General features: G+C 32.1%; 1 protein-coding gene across 1 annotated transcript in view; it reads right to left on the bottom strand.

Moving 5' to 3' along the window:
- The window catches only part of LOC134718323 (uncharacterized), a 63,448-nt gene that overhangs the window by 32,155 nt on the left and 11,764 nt on the right, over positions 1 to 19,529 (bottom strand). The window contains exon 6 of the mRNA XM_063580818.1: positions 9,099 to 9,347. Within this exon, the coding sequence (XP_063436888.1) occupies positions 9,099 to 9,347 (249 nt within the window). The remainder of the gene's footprint in view (positions 1 to 9,098; positions 9,348 to 19,529) is intronic.

Genomic DNA, 19,529 nt, shown 5'->3' with positions numbered 1-19,529 from the left:
TGGATTGTGATTAAATAGTTGACACAGCATAGGTTTCTGACACAGAATGAATGTGTTCTAATGAACTTAAAATTTTTGTTTTCTCTTAGAGCAATTCACTATGCTGTTCAATATTAATCCTCTAAAAATAATGTTTGAAGAAATTTTCATTTTATTTATGAAATTTCAAATGAAAAAAATTGACCCCAATTTTTTAATCACATCCCCCTTTCCCTTATTCCAAAAATAATCTCAATTAAAATATTCTAATGGAGTTTGCAACAATAACTACTCATTTAAATACATCATAAAATAAACTGTAAATAAAATGTAAAAAAACTGCTTGTTATCACTGAATGGTAAAGATTATTTAAATTTATCAGTTGGTAGTAAAAAGTGAATATACATTGTATATTGTATATAACGAAGGAAGATAACTCCAATTTAAAAAAATTCTTGCAATAAGATATTTCTTGCTTACTATTTTGGACAAAGAAAGATAACTCTAATTAAAAAAAAATTTGCTATTTCACAATATTGTGAAATTAGATATTTCTTGCCATTGCACAATACTGTGCAATTGGAAAGACTTGCTATTCCACAATACTTAATATAATCATTTTAGATCCTGAGTTGGACCAACTTGAAAACTGGGCCCATAATCAAAAATCTAAGTACATGTTTAGATTAAGCATATCAAAGAGGCCCAAGAATTTAATTTTTGTTAAAATCAAACTTAAGTTTAATTTTGGACTCTTTGGACCTTAATGTAGGCCAATTTGAAAACGGGACCAAAAATGAAGAATCTACATACACAGTTAGATTTGGCATATCAAAGAACCCCATTTATTCAATTTTTGATGAAATCAAAAAAGTTTAATTTTGGACCCCGATTTGGGCCAACTTGAAAACTGGGCCAATAATAAAAAAATCTAAGTTCATTTTAAGATTCAGCATATCAAAGAACCCCAAGGATTCAATTTTTGTTAAAATCAAACTAAGTTTAATTTTGGACCCTTTGGACCTTAATGTAGACCAATTTGAAAACGGGACCAAAAGTTAAGAATCTACATACACAGTTAGATTCAGCATATCAAAGAATCCCAATTATTCAATTTTGAAGAAATCAAAGAAAGTTTAATGTTGGACCCTTTGGGCCCCTTTTTCCTAAACTGTTGGGACCAAAACTCCCAAAATCAATACCAACTTTCCTTTTATGGTCATTAACCTTGTGTTTAAATTTCATAGATTTCTATTTACTTATACTAAAGTTATTGTGCGAAAACCAAGAATAATGCTTATTTGGGCCCTTTTTTGGCCCCTAATTCCAAAACTGTTAAAAGCCAAAACTCCCAAAATCAATCCCAACCTTTCTTTTGTGGTCATCAACCTTGTGTCAAAATTTCATAGATTTCTATTCATTTAAACTAAAGTTATAGTGCGAAAACCAAGAAAATGCTTATTTGGGCCCTTTTTGGCCCCTAATCCTAAAATGTTGGGACCAAAACTTCCAAAATCAATACCAACCTTCCTTTTATGGTCATAAACCTTGTGTTAAAATATCATAGATTTCTATTCACTTTTACTAAAGTTAGAGTGCGAAAACTAAAAGTATTCGAACGACGACGACGACGACAACGACGACGACGCAGACGACGACGCCAACGTGATAGCAATATACGACGAAATTTTTTTCAAAATTTGCGGTCGTATAAAAACGTACGGTGACCCTATCTTTTCTTTTGATATTCTCAAAGCATTGTCTGAAAGCAAGCTTTTCCCTATTTGTTTTACAATTCTATCATTTTGTTTAGTTTCTAATCACGAAATGGTGTTTTTTCCTGTATAATCCATAAAAAATGTGTCATTTTGTCACAACCTGAAGCTTGAGAAAATGCGCAGTGACCTACCATTTTTATTCTATTTTTGAACATATTTCAATAGAAGCTACGTTTTGGCAAAGTATGAACAAATTCTATCATTTTTATTTTAGACTCCCATACCACCTTAAACGGCAATAACTACTTAAGGACACATTTGACAATTTTGGTCATATAACTTATTTGTAGATCTTACTTTGCTGAACATTTTTGCTGTTCACAGTTTATCTTAATCATTAATAATATTCAAGATAACCAAAAACTGCAAAATTCCTTAAAATTACCAATTTAGTGGCGGCAATCCAACAATGGACTGTTAGATTCATCTGACAATTTCATGGCTGATAGAACTTGGTCTAATGAACATTTTAACCTCTCATCAGATTTGCTCTAATTGCTTAAGTGTTTGAGATATATTAGCCGAAAACTGCATTTTACCCCTATGTTATAATTTTAGCCATGGCGGCCATGTTTTTTTACGAAACAAAAAATAAAACACATTCTTTATTCTCGATACCCGAAGGATCATTCAGCTTAAGTTTGGTTGGAATTGGTTCAGTAATTTCAGAGAAGAAGATTTTTTAAACTTAGAAAACATGATAAACAAATTGTGTGAAATTGTCCTTAAAGGGCAATAACTCTTTAAGGGGTCAATGAACAATTTCGGTCATTTAACTTATTTGTAGATCTTACTTTGCTGAACATATTTGCTGTTTACAGTTTATCTTTATCATTAAAGGGAAACTTCGCAAAAAAATCAAAAATTGATATTATGTTCATTCTGTATAAAAATGCTCAAATTCATAGATATTAAAGTTTTATTCCGCTAGATAAGCGACCACCATCGATTTTAAATTTAGAGTATCAATTCTACGGTTCCGCCATTTTGTCTTCTTTCCCGATTAATAAAAAAAGATATGTCTATAAACCACAAAGAAACAAAACCACAGTAACTGATGTAGTCGTAATTGCGTGTCGATATCTTGTCAATCGTATGGTTGTTTTATCCGACTAACTAACTTGATACGGAAAATATTCTTTAAATTACCATGGTCTGTTGTTTTAAAACTTGATATTGGAATTAGGTGAAAAGTCAAAGTTGAAATCATAAATAAGTGTTCCATGAAAACTGTTTTCGGAAATCTACTTTGTTCATAATTCTTTAAAGTAATAAACTGTTTTCAAATAAATTTTGATCTTCCCTCTTCTGATCACCAGCATGGCTAAAGGTATTACTTTTTAAGGTATTGTGAGGGGTGTGAGGTGACACGTCCAGGTATTCAAGCGATTTCCTGTCTGGCTTGCAAGTTCACGCATCGTTTCACTTCTGCAGGTATTGATCAGTGTACACGGCTGATAACATTTAACTTTCCATTTTGAACTATCAGATGTATAATATACAACTCTGTCTTACTTGTCATTACCAAACTCATACGCTTGTTTATAAATAACATTTCTGGTGTAAAGAATATTGTTCATAAAAATATAAATAATACCCAAAAAATAAGATTTGATGAAATTAAAATCTATTTAAATATTTTTTCCAAGGGTGAATTTGGGAAAATGTAATATATACTGATAGTCAAAAGTGAAGGACAGATTGGAACATACCAGAAATATTGATTTAAAAAAATGTACGCACTTGCCGACGATTCGTTTATACGACTGGATAGAAAGTTACGGAACTATAGCGCAATTTAAAATATATACATGTATACATTGAACATAAGAAAAAAACATATATTCTGAATAAATAGGGGTAAAAGTGTTGTAAATAGACTAGTCCACATATGCCAACAGTATGCACTAATCTATAGTCGATAGACTATTGTATACCAGAAGAAGAAGAGAACCAATTTGATTTAAATACAGGTCGATGTTTAACTTTTGCTTTGGTTCATTGAAGTTGTGGACATAGTAAAATCACAGATTTATATTTCAATAAGATTGTTCTCGAACAGAGGAAGGAATTCGTCATCACAATTGTTATATATGCCACTGGACGAACGCTAATTATCCCGAAGGGATGTGAATATTTTGCTGGGAAACTTTTGAGTATCAAAGTTTCAAATTTTCTTTCTTGGTATTCAATAACAGAAAAAAAGAATAAATTACTTGTCCGCTAAATAGGGGTATTCTTGTCAGATGAAAGACTTTTAGTTATATTTAAAAATAAGGAAATATGACATTAAATTGGTTCTGTCTTTTTTTAAACATCGTTAAAAAGATGTGTGTCTAAGGTGAACGCCACAAGAACCCTGTAATACTAGTACGAGAGTATAGCATGTAAACATTCCTTCTCAATAATATGGTTGTACAGGAAATATTTTCATACAGATTGACAACTCATTGTCCGATATGCATGTAATATTTGCCACATGACGCCCATAGTTCTTTCTACCATCATCATCTTATTCTTTGATATTGCTGTCAACATCGATGGTTCACACCCAAACAAAATGGGAGTAATGGACCTTCAGAGCTTCTCCGTGTTATACACTTGTGAAATATATAGACGAAATTTCTGTATTGAAATGAATCTACATCTCACAAACAGGATTTTCAAATAACGATTTTGAGTTATCACCTTACAAACCAATATAAACGTATGGCAAGATATAACCATGAAGGAATTTAGTTTTCTGTCAGACGCAAGAACTCATCACTTTATCATAATTTCAAATATCAAGAACAAGCGGTCGATGTCGATAGTCTGTTTTCTAACTGTTCAGAGTAAGACATGTCACTCGTTCATTCTTGGAAGCCTTCATATTCCCCTTCTAACGATGGGAACTCTTTCTGATTGTGTTGACTATAAATGCTTGTATGGTAAATCTGTACAAGCGGTTGCATTTCCTCTCCTTTCCCAACAAACAAACGAACGAAACGCCACTAGTCTGATTTCTCTGGAGCTCATCCTCAATGGCTCTTATACGTCAGGAAACTTACATGTATATACTAATAATGATTGTTTCATGAACAACGATGTATGGACTAACTATTATAAATTCCTCAATATCATTTATGCATATTTAAAATATAACTTTTATTACAACTACTGTATTACTTATTTGGATTAATGACGGCTATCATGTTCAACATTGCACAAATATTATCATAGAATTTTTAAAAAAAGCCTTAGCTTAGATAATTTGTATTCTTTTCACAAAAAAATCGTGTAAATGATTCAAGTTGTCAAATGAATTTAATTATGTAAGAATAAAATTTTAAAAAGAAACTAAAAAAAATCATGCATGTTGTATGTTGTATTTTTTTGTCAATTAAAAACTTTAAAATTGCAATAGTTTTATTAGCATTTAAACACAGCCAGATTTGAATACAAATTAAGAAATTCCGGTAAAGTCAATGATATCAAACAGATGTACAATGGTATATCAAATTGGGTAATATTGCATTTAGTTTGCATTAAATATTAAAACTACTATTTTTTGCTTCATATTTGAATCTTTACGCCAATTGCCGCTAAGAAAGTCATCAAAAATTGTTTCCTTTTATTTTTATACACTTTCGGAATTACGAATCTGAATTTTATTTTCAATTAATTTACACAATTTAATTATTGTATCTTTATTCTCATCGTGTATTAAATCTTAGTGTATTTACATCGTGACAGCATATACTCTTTCTAATCCTTTCTGTTTATCCTTTCCAAATAACAACATTTATACCTGTGTACGCTTGAACTCACACCTGCGGCTAAATAGCTATAAGGTAAACGAATTGACCTCAAGCCGAGAAATATACAGTGACCTTTACAAAATAATATACACACTCTGCTCACACATTAGTTGCATTGAAATGATTATCAAAACAATAACGGTAAATAGAACTGAAATATTTTCAGTTCAATATCAGTAAAAATGTTCAATAAATATTTTATGAATAAAATCTCAACAATAATTAATTAAATTTATTCAAAAACATTTACTAGAGATAATTTTATAGGAGTTTAATTCAATCAATACAAAACGGTATATGCATATTTATTTTCGTTCATTATTATATTGTGGTTAATAACTACGACCATTCGTCAGCTGTGCGCTTTTAATTACGTATATTGTCGATAAGCTCTAAGAGTTAAACAGATTTTATTTTTTCCCAGAATTCAATAAATCGGGCTAATACGTCACGACCCACTCGAGAATTAAACCAAAAAAGTTACAGATACTTGATTTTCTCCGTTATCAGAAGGAATATAAGTTTAAAACTTTGCAAATGTGTTTTTTATGTTAAGATGAACATAATTAGATGATAAGTAAAAAATCGCGGAATTTCCCTTTAATACTATTCAAGATAATAACCAAAAACTGCAAAATTCCTTAAAATTACCAATCTAGTGGCAGCAACCCAACAATGGGTTTTTAGATTCATCTCAAAATTTAAGGGCTGATAGAACTTCACATAATGAACACTTTTACCCCTGTCAGATTTATTCTTACTCCTTTGTTTTTTAGATATAAGCCAAAAACTGCATTTTACCCCTATATTCTATTTTTACCCATGGTGGCCATGTTTTTTGACAAAACATAAAATAAAACATGAACTTTATTCTAGATACCGTAAGGATCATTCAGCTTAAGTTTAATTGGAATTGGTTCAGCAGTTTCAAAGAAGAAGATTTTTTAAAGTAAGCAAACTAGATGAACAAATTGTGAAAACTTGTCTTTAAAGGGCAATGACTCCTTAAGGACACATTTGTCAATTTTGTTCATATTAACTTATTTGTAGATCTTACGTTGCTGAACATTTTTGTTCTCACAGTTTATCTTTATCATTAATACTATTCAAGATAATAACCAAAAACTGCAAAATTTCCTTAAAATTACCAATTTAGTGGCAGCAACCCAACAATGGGTTATTAGATTCATCTGAAAATTTCAGGGCTAATAGAACTTTACCTTATGAACACTTTTACCCCATAAGATTTGCTCTAACTGGTTTGGTTTTTGAGATATATTAGCCAAAAACTGCATTTTACCCCTATATTCTATTTTTAGCCATGGTGGTCATGTTTTTTGACGAAACAAAAAATAAAACACAATCTTTATGCAAGATACCCTAAGGATCATTCAGCTTAATTTTGGTTGGAATTGGTTGAGGAGTTTCAGAGGAGAAGATGTTTGAAATAGTTTACACCAGCCGGACGACGAACGGTAAGCTAAAAAAACAATCCCCTCCCCTGTCGATATGTGCATCTACATTATCAACAAAGTTTCATGAAATTCTATTTTGTGCTTTTAGATGGGTTGAGATAACACACTGTTGCAGTAGTATGTTTAGGCCAAAATTCTAAATTCAAAGGGGCATAACTCCTAGAAAAAATTGAATTCTAATTTCCTGTTGATATGCACATCTTCATAGTATATATTATTATTATCTACAAAGTTTTATGAATGTATGTTGTGTGGTTTCAGAAAAGATGCGATGACAAGAACAGGAAGGACAGACGGACTGATGACCTAATAACGGGTCAAAAACATGAGACCTCTCCATCAGAGACCAAGTGTAGTTCTATAAATAAATGAGGAATGTGTCCATATAATGTTAACTAGAGCCTGTGTCGCTCATCTTGGTCTATGTGAATATTTAACAAAGGACACAGATGGATTCATATTGTGATGGTGATATGTTTGTAGATCTTACTTTACTGAACATTCTTGCTGCTTGCAATTATCTCTATAATGAACTTGGCCCATTAGTTACAAAAGATAATGTTAGTGAAAATTTACAAATTTTAAATTGCTAAAAATTGACTGTAAAGGGCAATAACTCCTTAATTGGTCAATTGACCTTTTTGGTCATGATAACTTATTTAGGTTTTACTTTGCTGTACATTTTTACTGTTTATAGTTTATCACTATCTATAATAATAGTCAAGATAATAACCAAAAACAGCGAAATTTCCTTAATATTACCAATTCAGGGGCAGTAACCCAACGATAGGTTGTCCGATTCATCTGAAAATTTCAGGGCAGATAGATCTTCACTTGATGAACCATTTAACCTCGTGTCAGATTTGCTCTAAATGCTTTGGTTTTTGAGTTATAAGCTAAAAACTGGTTTTGACCCTATGTTCTATTTTTAGCCATGGTTGCCATCTTGTCACCGGACACAAATTTTAAACTAGATACCCCAATAATGATTGTGGCCAAGTTTGGAATAATGTGGGCAAGTAGTTTCAGAGGAGAAGATTTTTGTATAAGATAACTAAGATTTACGGAAAATGGTTAAAAATTGACATTTACAGTTTATCTCTATCTATAATAATATTCATGATAATAATCAAAAACAGCAAAATTTCCTTAAAATAACCAATTCAGAAACAGCAACCTAACAATGGGTTGTCCGATTAATTTGAAAATTTCAGGGCAGATCAATCTTGACCTGATAAACAATTATACCCTATGTCAGATTTGCTCTAAATGCTTTGGTTTTTGAGTTATAAGCCAAAAACTGCATTTTACCCCTATGTTCTATTTTTTGTCATGGCGGCCATCTTGATTGGTTGCCCTGGTTACCGGACACAATTTGTTAACTACATACCCTAATAATGATTTTGGCCATGTTTGGTTAAATTTGGCCTAGTAGTTTCAGAGGAGAAGATTTTTGTAAAAGTTTACAGACGACGGACGACAGACGACGGACGCCCGACGACGACGGACGCCAAGTGATGAGAAAAGCTCACTTGGCCCTTTGGGCTAGGTGAGCTAAAAATGGACATAACTCAAGAACGATGAAAGTGATGCTACCCAAATTTGAACTTGATCACAGTTTTGTGGTAATAAGCATTATTTCAAAATCATGGGTATGTATTATTTGTTAAGGGGCATAACTCTAGAACGCTAAAAGTGACACCACCAAAATTCAAACTTGATCTGTGTTTTGTGGTAATAAGCATTGTGCATTAGTAACGTAGTATTTGGTTGAGGCAAACTAAAGTTAGAAAATGTAAAGAAAAAATTCAGCAATTTTCCATTTGTAAAAGGGCATAACTGTAAAAAGCAAAAGTGTTGCCACCAACTTTCAATCTTGATCTGTGTTATGTGGTAATAGGCACTTTGCGTTAGTTCCATAACATTTGGTTGAGGCAAACTAACGTTAAAGTACTTAAACTAATTTTGGAATGTACCTCTGGACTTCACAGACAAGGGTACCGCTTAAAGCTCCCTCCAATGCGGCAGGACAAAAACAAAACAATTTGTGTGTTTCAATTCTTACCTGGATTTATAAGAATCCATTCTCTTGTCTGGACATCAAGACCACAGCCTTCATGAAGAGAGATACCATCTGTAGGATGTCTCCCCTCGGGTATAACGTCCCCAACTAATAGCTTCACCAGACTCGATTTACCTACGGCGAACTGGCCAGTAACCATACAGCGCATGTCAAACGATTCGTAGGTACCTTTACCCGTTAAACGATTTAGCATGGTAGACTGTTTTTTTTTCTTCATCATCTTATTGTATTCTGTAAAAATAACATGAACATTTTTTACTTAAATTATAATAAAGCCAATGTTATCAGGGGAAAAAGAGGATAACATAATTGAGGAATGTGTCCATGGGACACAGACGATGAACTTGCTTGTATATAACGTTAATATAAGGGAACATAACTCAAGAACGGTAAAAGTGACGCTTACCAAATTCGTACCTGATGTAAGTGTTGTGGTAATAAGTTTCATAACATTTGGTTGAGACAAACTTAAGTTAGAGAACGGTCACGATAAAAATCAGCAATTTTTCCATCTGTAAAGGGGCATAACTCTCAAAAAGTGAAAGTGACTTCACCCAAATTCAATCTTGATCTGTGTTTTGTGATAATAAACATTGTGTATAAGTTGTTTGAGACCAACTAAAGTTATAGAACGGTATAACTAATTTCGGGACGTACGTACAGACCGACCGACCGACAAACCAGGGTAAAACTTAATGTCCCCTCCACTACGACAGGGTCATATAAACGATTAATATCTTGCATTACAATGTACCAAATGCACAAATGGACAGTACAACTGATCAGATCGACAAAAAATAATTATAAATAGAACATTGAAAGGCAGGGGCATTATTTATAAAGGTATAAGCTGTCAAATTCATGTTAATTGATTTTCTCAAATTTTATTTATAACATTATCAAACGTGTATCCAAGTTGCAAAAAGTATAAAAGAACAATAAATAATGCATGGTTTCGTTACATTGTATCAGCTTGTGCTATAGAAACAACCATTAGTAGTATATAAATAAAGGCAACAGTAGTATACCGCAAACAGTATTAGAAAAACAGACCAAAACACAAAAACTTAACATTGAGCAATGAACCGTGAAAATGATGTGATGGTCAAATAAAACTCACCAGACTGACATGCACAACATATAATATTTCCATACACCAAATATAGTTGACCTATTGCATACAGTATTAGAAAAACAGACCAAAACACAAAAACTAAAATATTACCACTGAACCATGAAAATTAGTTCAAGGTCAGATGTACACCTTACAATCATTACATACACCACATATATTAGACATAATTGTTATACACTAGTAACCCGAATTTAGCTTGAACGGACGGAAACGTGTTAACGCTATTTAAATGAGATTGATCGTTATTTGATAAAGATTGACAGAAATTAAAAATTATATTTAATTCATTTCAATTCATATCAATTCATTTTAACGCCAGTCAAATAGATTTCTCTGCGGTAAATCTATTGAAATCAAGTTGGTGGTTAGTTGCGTCAAACTAATAGGCCACGCCCCGTTAAACTATTTCAAACATGCATTAATTTGTTTTAAACATGGATGAGACCCGGGCTTTTTACAGGTAAATCACTCAAGCAAAACGACCTCGATGTATATATCTTTTTTTGTTATAAACTTTAAATGCGTATAGTCATAGTAAAGTCACATACTCCACAATTAAACAAACGAACAAATAATACACGTGACATGTACATATATAAGGAATTTAAATAAAAAAATACCACTGAGATCCCATTGGGATAAACTTTCCATTGGGATTCCACTGACACTCTGAAACATTCCAGTGGGATTCCACTGGATTTTGTTTTTCCACTGGGATTCCAGTGAATCCCAATGGTATCCCACTGGAATCCCAAGTACATTTTCAGTAGGGAACACTTTTTCGATTCTTCCAACCACAACAAAAATATCTATCTTTTCTCCTATGAAAATTATTACTATTTATATAAGAACAAGTCAAAGTTGCCGGAGCTTGATTTAGGATGCATACGAAACTTTAATGAATAATTACCGTTTGTATTTTTCAAAAAAATTATTATATCCGATAAAAATCGAACAAAAAATTATCGGTAAAAACTACCTATTTTTTTATAAAACAAAAATTATCCTTATTGGAGTCAAATTTGTAATATAGATTCATGAAGGACAAACCATATCCTCATGTTTATTTCATGCAGCACTAGTAAGCAGGTCTAGGTATTAAGCTTCAATTCGACCATTAACTACCGTAAATTTTCATTTCTTTCCGAATTACGAAAAATATGTTATAATCCTTGACCTTCCTGATGCATATCTCCCAATTTATACGATATTCCCGTGCTTGCATTTCCTATCATGATTTTCTTGATAGAGGGTTACTGCTCACAAAGAAGCTATTAAACCAAGAGTTCCAAATGGTGATGTTGAAATCATCCCTTCGTAAATTTTACGGTCGCCATCACAAGTTGGTTGACCGTTATGGAATAACCGTTTCACAAATGATATCGGATATGTTCCTTACGTCGTAACTACAATCCCCTTCCCTTTCATGAATTTGACCTACCGAATTAGACTATTTACCGGATTTGTAATCACATAAGCAACACGACGGTTGCCGCATGTGGAGCAGGATCTGCTTACCCTTTCGGAGCACCTGAGATCACCCCTGGTTTTTGGTGGGGTTCGTGTTGTTTATTCTTTAGTTTTCTATGTTGTGTCATGTTTACTATTGTTTTTCTGTTTGTCTTTTTCATTTTTAGCCATGGCGATGTCAGTTTGTTTTAGATTTACGAGTTTGACTGTCCATTTGGTATCTTTCGTCCCTCCTTTATACTTCGTTCATTTGATTGTATGAAAGCAACCGGTCTTTTACTGCAAACAAAAAATGAAAGATAAAAGCGATTTTTGTTTGAAGTAACGAATGCCATTCTTTAAAAAAGAGGAAGTTTTCGAATATTAGGTCGTCCTGATGCAAACGTAAAAGTTGAAATAAAAATTACACTCTTGAGATTACACTAAAACATTTTGCTAGCACACATAGGACTATAAATCTTTCATTTGCAAACAAACAAAAAAATTATACAAAACAAATGATAAAACTTCCAAATTTAAAATTGAGAAAAAATCGACAAGTCAAGAAAGTACAAAGGTACGGCATTTATTTAAAAACAATCTCCATCAAACTTCAAAGTGTGAGGTAAATCGATTAGTTTACGCTAGCCAAGCAACCAACAGACAAAATAAATCTTGCCTTCCCGATCAAGACTATCTATAGACACGGAATAAAAAATAGGAAAATAATAGCATGTTAGATTGGTAACAAACACCTTTATGCAAACATGAATCAGCTGTTTCTTTACTGAACTGGTCAGTGGTAATACAAAACCTGGGTTTCAAAAAGATGAAGAAAAAGAAAAAGACATTTAAACATGTTGAAGTTGATAAAAAAGCAAATCAGAAATAGTATTTAACTGAAATTGAAAAAAAAGAATCATAAAAAATATAGTCTATGATATGTATAAAAAAATTATTTCAGAAAGCTAACAACAAAATGAAAGGAAAATATGTCTAGCTTAAGAACATTTACCAAGGCTTGTCTTCTTATCAAATTGTTTTCATGGCGAATGCCTTGCAAGAAGCAAACTCCCTTACTCCGATTTCGCCCTTGCATGTTTTTGCGTGATCCATGCATGTTTCTGAATTACTTGTCTTTTGTTCATTTACTGTCCTTCTATATGGCTATAGTCTAAGTGTTAATTGTCAATTGTAAATGTCTGGTTTCGCAATGATGCATGTAGATGTTTTAGTGTCCTGTTGAATTGTTCCTTTTAAAATTGTTATACGATGATGACTGATGTACCCATATTTTGACTATTTTATTAATTGTGACTGTTTATTTAAGGCATCATGTAAATGTAGCGGAATTTGATGAGACTGTTATTAAAGTGAGAGGGTTAGCGCTATAGAACCAGGTTTAATCCACCATTTTCTACATTTGAAAATGCCTGTACCAAGTCAGGAAAATGACAGTTCTTGTCCATTCGTTTTTGATGCGTTTTGTTTTTTGATTTTGCCATGTGATTATTTTATCTTTGTGTGTATACGAAAAAATGATAGCAAGTGAAACTTCAATGTTCATGACTTACAAGTATTATACTTCTTGTAAAATTGATAGATGAGCGATTTTCACAAATACCGAACATAAGAATATAGCGTAAACGTCAATTAATGGAGAAGCAACCCAACAAGGAAAATATAATTTCAGAGGCATCTACATGTACATGTATAACTAGTTTTGAATTAAAGAAATCATTCAACATGTTCATTGTCATATGATTCTATTTAGATTTGTGCGTTTTTCGATTTACGGATAAGTCAATAAGATAAAAAAAATGTAATTGAAGCAAAAAAAAAAGAGATACATGAAATAACGAATTAACATAAGTTTACAAATACATACCTCGGTGCATTTAATAAAACAACATTTGAACTAATTAATACATTTTTTTTCATATTATTGTAAAATTGTATGTTTATGTACCTGATATAGAGGTCTTCTAAAATTAACCAGATGCTCCGCAGGGCGTACCTTTATACGACCGCAGAGGTTGAACCCTGAACGGTTGGGGCAAGTATGGACACACCATTCAAGCTGGATTCAGCTTGTGATTAAATAGTTGACACAGCATAGGTTTCTGACACAGAATGAATGCGTTCTAATGAAATTAAAATTTTTGTTTTCTCTTAGAGCAATTCACTATGCTGTTGAATATTATTCCTCTCAAAAAAATGTTTGAAGAAATTTTCTTTTTATTTATGAAATTTCAAATGAGAAAATTGAACCCAATTTTTTTAATCACATCCCCCTTTCCCTTATTCCAAAACTAATCTCAATTAAAATTTCTAATGGAGTTTGCAACAATTACTACTCATTTAAATACATCATAAAATATTAAGATGTAAAAAAACTGCTTGTAATCACTGAATGGTAAAGATTATTTTAATTTATCAGTTGGTAGTAAAAAGTGAATATACATTGTATATTGTATATATAACAAAGATTTAAGTTGATTCTGGACAAAGAAAGATAACTCCAAATAAAAAAAATTCTTACAATTTGATATGTCTTGCTTACTATTCTGGACAAAGATAGATAACTCTAATTAAAAACAAAATTGCTATTTCACAATATTTTGCAATAAGATATTTCTTGCCATTGCGCAATACTGTGCAATTGAAAAGACTTGCTATTGCACAAAACTTAATATAATAATTTTAGATCCTGATTTGGACCAACTGGAAAACTGGGCCCAGAATCAAAAATCTAAGTACATATTTGGATTCAGCATATCAAAGAACCCCAAGATTTCAATTTTTGTTAAAATCAAACTAAGTTTAATTTTGGACCCTTTGGACTTTAATGTAGACCAATTTGAAAACAAGACCAGAAATAAGGAATCTACATACACAGTTAGATTTGGCATATCAAAGAACCCCATTTATTCAATTTTTGATGAAATCAAACAAAGTTTAATTTTGGACCCCGATTTGGACCAACTTGAAAACTGGGCCGATAATCAAGAATCTAAGTACATTTTTAAATTCAGCATATCAAAGAACCCAACCGATTAATTTTTTGTCAAAATCAAACGAAGTTTAATTTTGGACCCTTTGGACCTTAATGTAGACCAATTTGAAAACGGGACCAAAAGTTAAAAATCTACATACACAGTTCAGCATATCAAAGAACCCCAATTATTCAATTTTGATGAAATCAAACAAAGTTTAATTTTGGACCCTTTGGGCCCCTTATTCCTAAACTGTTTGGACCAAAACTCCCAAAATCATTACCAACCTTCCTTTTATGGTCATAAACCTTGTGTTTAAATTTCATAGATTTCTATTTACTTATACTAAAGTTATGGTGCGAAAACCAAGAAAAATGCTTATTTGGGTCCCTTTTTGGTCCCTAATTCCTTAACTGTTGGGACCTAAAATCCCAAAATCAATACCAACCTTCCTTTTGTGGTCATAAACATTGTGTATAAATTTCATTATTTTCTATATACTTAAACTAAAGTTATTGTGCGAAAACCAAGAATAATGCTTATTTGGACCCTTTTTTGGCCCCTTATTCCTACACTATTGAAACAAAAACTCCCAAAATCAATCCCAACCTTTCTTTTGTGGTCATAAACCTTGTGTCAAAATTTCATAGATTTCTATTAACTTAAGGTGGTAGACCTTGGTTAAGGGAAATAACTCTTAAAATCATTAGTACGTTTGTGTCAGCCATTTTCATAAATACGTTCTAAGCTTCTAGGATACATAGATTATTTTCAATCTGTTTCAGGTAAATGCTTAAAATACATTAATAAAACTTGACTTTTACAAACGCATCACTGAATTAAAGAGTTATCTCCCTTGACCAAGGTCTAATCCCTTAAACTAAAGTTATAGTGCGAAAACCAAGAAAATGCTTATTTAGGCCCTTTTTGGCCCCTAATTCCTAAAATGTTGGGACCAAAACTCCCAAAATCAATACCAACCTTCCTTTTGTGGTCATAAACCTTGTGATAAAATTTTATAGATTTATATTCACTTTTACTAAAGTTAGAGTGCGAAAACTAAAAGTATTCGGACGACGACAACGACAACGACGACGCAGACGACGACGCCAACATGATAGCAATATACGACGAAAATTTTTTCAAAATTTGCGGTCGTATAAAAATCACTTAAATGGGTATTACTGGTGTATATACATGTATCACACGTGCTATCTACATGTATAATATACGAAAATGACACGGCTAGGTATTGTAAAGTTACTGAATGTAGATTACTGTCAGGTTTATATCCCAGGGCGAAGAATTTACCGATTTGTCAATCGGTTAGGTGTAATTTGTCATCTCGTAAAGGTTTGAATCACGCTCATCTCTTCTTTCTTATAAATATGAATTGCGCCAATAAAGGAACTTGACACATTCCCCATTTCGATTCTCAATTTTATTAATTGTGTCATATTAACCTGGAAACGATTAACCTATTTACACGTACATGTACAATGATGTAACATTAGATCACTGTTAAATAACTTTATTATTACTAAAATTCGAAATTATGTACTTCTCCTTCCGTATGCCATGTTTTTTGTGTCAATTCTATCTTTGCATCAGGTCCCTAGTGCACTTTTTTGTCAGTCTAAGCGTACCAAGGAGGCCCTTTCAATCTGCAGTATCTGTACCTGCATATAAATACCGAAAAGGACCTCCTCAGTGCACTAAGAAGAAACATTTGAAAATAAGTCTATAATATTTGCGCAATTAAATGATTGTTTTATTGGCGCAAATGAATGTTGCAGTTTTTACAATAAATTGATGAGAAAACAAAATTGGCGTAATTAACTTGTGGCACAAATTAATTCTATTTTAGCCGAACTGGATATCGGCCTTGACATTGTGTATACACAAACAAAGCAATATTTATCTTTTACGCAGTCTAGACGGAGAATAAAAGTTTTTGCAATTTGTGTAGGATTTTATTTTAGAATGTAATGAACAGGTAAGGAGATCGTTATGAACATTTAGTGAATCGGAAAATGAGCTATGCACGAGGAAAGGAAAAGTTCGGTACGTCGATAAAAAATTTCATCATGCGGGATGCATGTGATAATTGTAAAATTTCAAGTCTTTAAATAACATCCATTTGTAGAACTGATTATTTCGGTCCTTCAAATATGTGTAGAATAATAATAAAAAAAACCACCATATTATTAAGTCTCTTTCATATAAATACTGTAGATTTGTATTTGATTATCGATTGCAAACATAACGTTCAGTGAAAACTATTTCATGTATTCGTAAAAAGAACAAATCTCAATACAATTGATTGGTTATTTAGGTAAATGATTTGCGACAGAATAAGTGAAACTTGGCCATAAGCTTACCTTTAAGATAAAGAAATAAAGAAATATAAAAAGGCAGAGTTATTTTTTTATTCTGTATTTTACTCATAATGGACTTATGCACTTTTTACAGTCAATACCGAAATTATGAAATACATCGATTAAAATTATGTACACAATAAATAATTTCTGAGTAGTTTTCCGTGTCTACGTCTAATTACGAGTACAATATAGTAAAATGTATAATTTGTGTATGCATTTGATGCTATGAGCTCTATATTTTCCTACGGAATAAAGAATTATTACAGAAGAACAGAAAAAAGTGAAAGGTAAACATCCATGAATACATAGAGTTTCGTAAAAAGTTACAAAGGACCATGCGTTACTTTCATGCCACGAGTTTTCATAGCACTTGGCAATTTTTGAAACCCATATATATATATATGCGATAAAGATCTAGTGCATTTCAGCAAATTAAAATCATGTTACACATATAACTATTTTATTTTCAACAGATTCACAAGTTTTGCATTTTTTAACCGCATGTGCATATATATTTTGATGTTTTTATTTAAAGTCCTTATATATGCACATGCCACGTGTATAATTCATTTGTTTGTTTACATTGTGGAATATGTGACTTTACAGAGACTATGCATTTAAAGTTTGAAACAAAAAACGATAGATACATCGAGGACGTTTTGCTTGAGTGATTTACCTTTAAAAAGCCCGGGTCTCATACATTTTTAAAACGAATTGATGCATGTTTGAAATATCTTAACAGGGGCGTGGCCTATTAGTTTGACGCAACTAACCACCAACTTGATTTCAATTGATTTACCGCAGAGACATCTATTTGACTGGCGTTAAAATGAATTGAAATGAATTAAATATAATTTTTATTTTTTGTCAATCTTTATCAAATATCGATCAATCTCATTTAAATAGTGTTAACACGTTTTTGTCCGTTCAAGCTACATTCGGGTTACTAGTGATAGTATCTGAGATATGGACTTGACCACGAACATTTTACCTTGTTCACTGATCCATGAAATGAGGTTGATGTCAAGTGAAAACTGTCTGAAAGACATGAGGACCTTGCAAAGTACGCACATACCAAATAAAGTTATCCTATTAATCATAATAAGAGAGAAATTATCATTACAAAAATATTTTTTTTTCAAGTAGTCATTGAACCATGAAAATGAGGTCAAGGGCAATGGACATATGACCGACGGAAACTTCATATCATAAGGCATCTATATACAAAGTATGAAGCATCCAGGTTTTCTACCTTCTGAAATATTTAGCTTTTAAGAAGTAAGTTAACGCTGCAGCCGGATCTTTAACCCTATAATGAGTTTTCTGCGACAAAAGTCGCAGGCTCGACCAAAAATCAAAGAGACGATTTTAATTATCGATCCGAAGAATAATATAAAGTTTCTAGAAAATCAATCAAGGCATACTGGAGTTACTGCGCAGTAACTGAAACATTGCTTATATCTAACAATTAAAGTCCTGTAAATCTGGAACAACAAATCCACCAAAATGTTACATCGAAAAAGAGCTTTCCTCTGTTAGTCATTGTGTTGAAATTATACACAATAATTGATAAAGCAAATTTGAATAATTTTATGACGTGTCTACTGATAGAAGGACAGATGGACGAATGGATGGAGACCAACGGACAAACAATGTTATACCATAATACGTTTTGTCTTAAAGGATTAAATAAACATGGTAAACAATCATCATTCAAGGGTAATAACTTGTATAATGAGTGAACTGACAAATTTGGCTATGCTGACTTATAAATAGATCTAGTAAAGCTAATCATTTTGCAATTGAAAGTTCTTTTAAAATCTATTATATTTAACGTAGTAATAACACTGTGTAGCATCACCACCCGATAAAGGTACCCCAAAAGCAGTTAATAAAAATGTGAAAACAGGTAAGGTCACATTCTTCTTATTTTTATTATATTCTACTTTTTGCTGACAAGTACAATTTTGTCAAACTTATTCCTAATAAGGTAGCTACTACTTAGGGCCGATTATGATCCTTTATTGGCTGTCTCTCTCTTTAAATCATCACCTGAACGAGTGGTAACTGTTCAAAGAAGCATGTGACAAGTTCAAATGGTATGATAGACAAGAATAATTTGTGAATTGGCATAAATGGAAATGTATCCATGGGACACAGATGATGCCCCGCTTGGACATAACAATATAAAGGGACATAACTCAAGAACTGTAAAAGTGAGGCTACCCAACTTTGTACTTGATCTGAGTTTTGCGGTAATGAGCATTGTGTATACGTTTAATTGAGGCACACAGAAGTTACCGAAGATAAACGAAAAATTCAGCAATTTTTCCATTTGTAAAGGGGCATACCTCTAGAACGGTAAAAGTGACACCACCAAAATTCAAGCTTGATTTGTGTTTTGTGGTAATTAGCATTGTGTATGTAAGTTTCATAACATTTGGTTGAGGCA

Source organism: Mytilus trossulus, chromosome 5 (assembly GCF_036588685.1).
Source record: "Mytilus trossulus isolate FHL-02 chromosome 5, PNRI_Mtr1.1.1.hap1, whole genome shotgun sequence".
In the NCBI taxonomy this organism is placed as follows: domain Eukaryota; kingdom Metazoa; phylum Mollusca; class Bivalvia; order Mytilida; family Mytilidae; genus Mytilus; species Mytilus trossulus.
The sequence above is the reverse complement of the archived record's forward strand: the minus strand, read 5'-3'. Positions and strand labels throughout refer to the sequence as shown.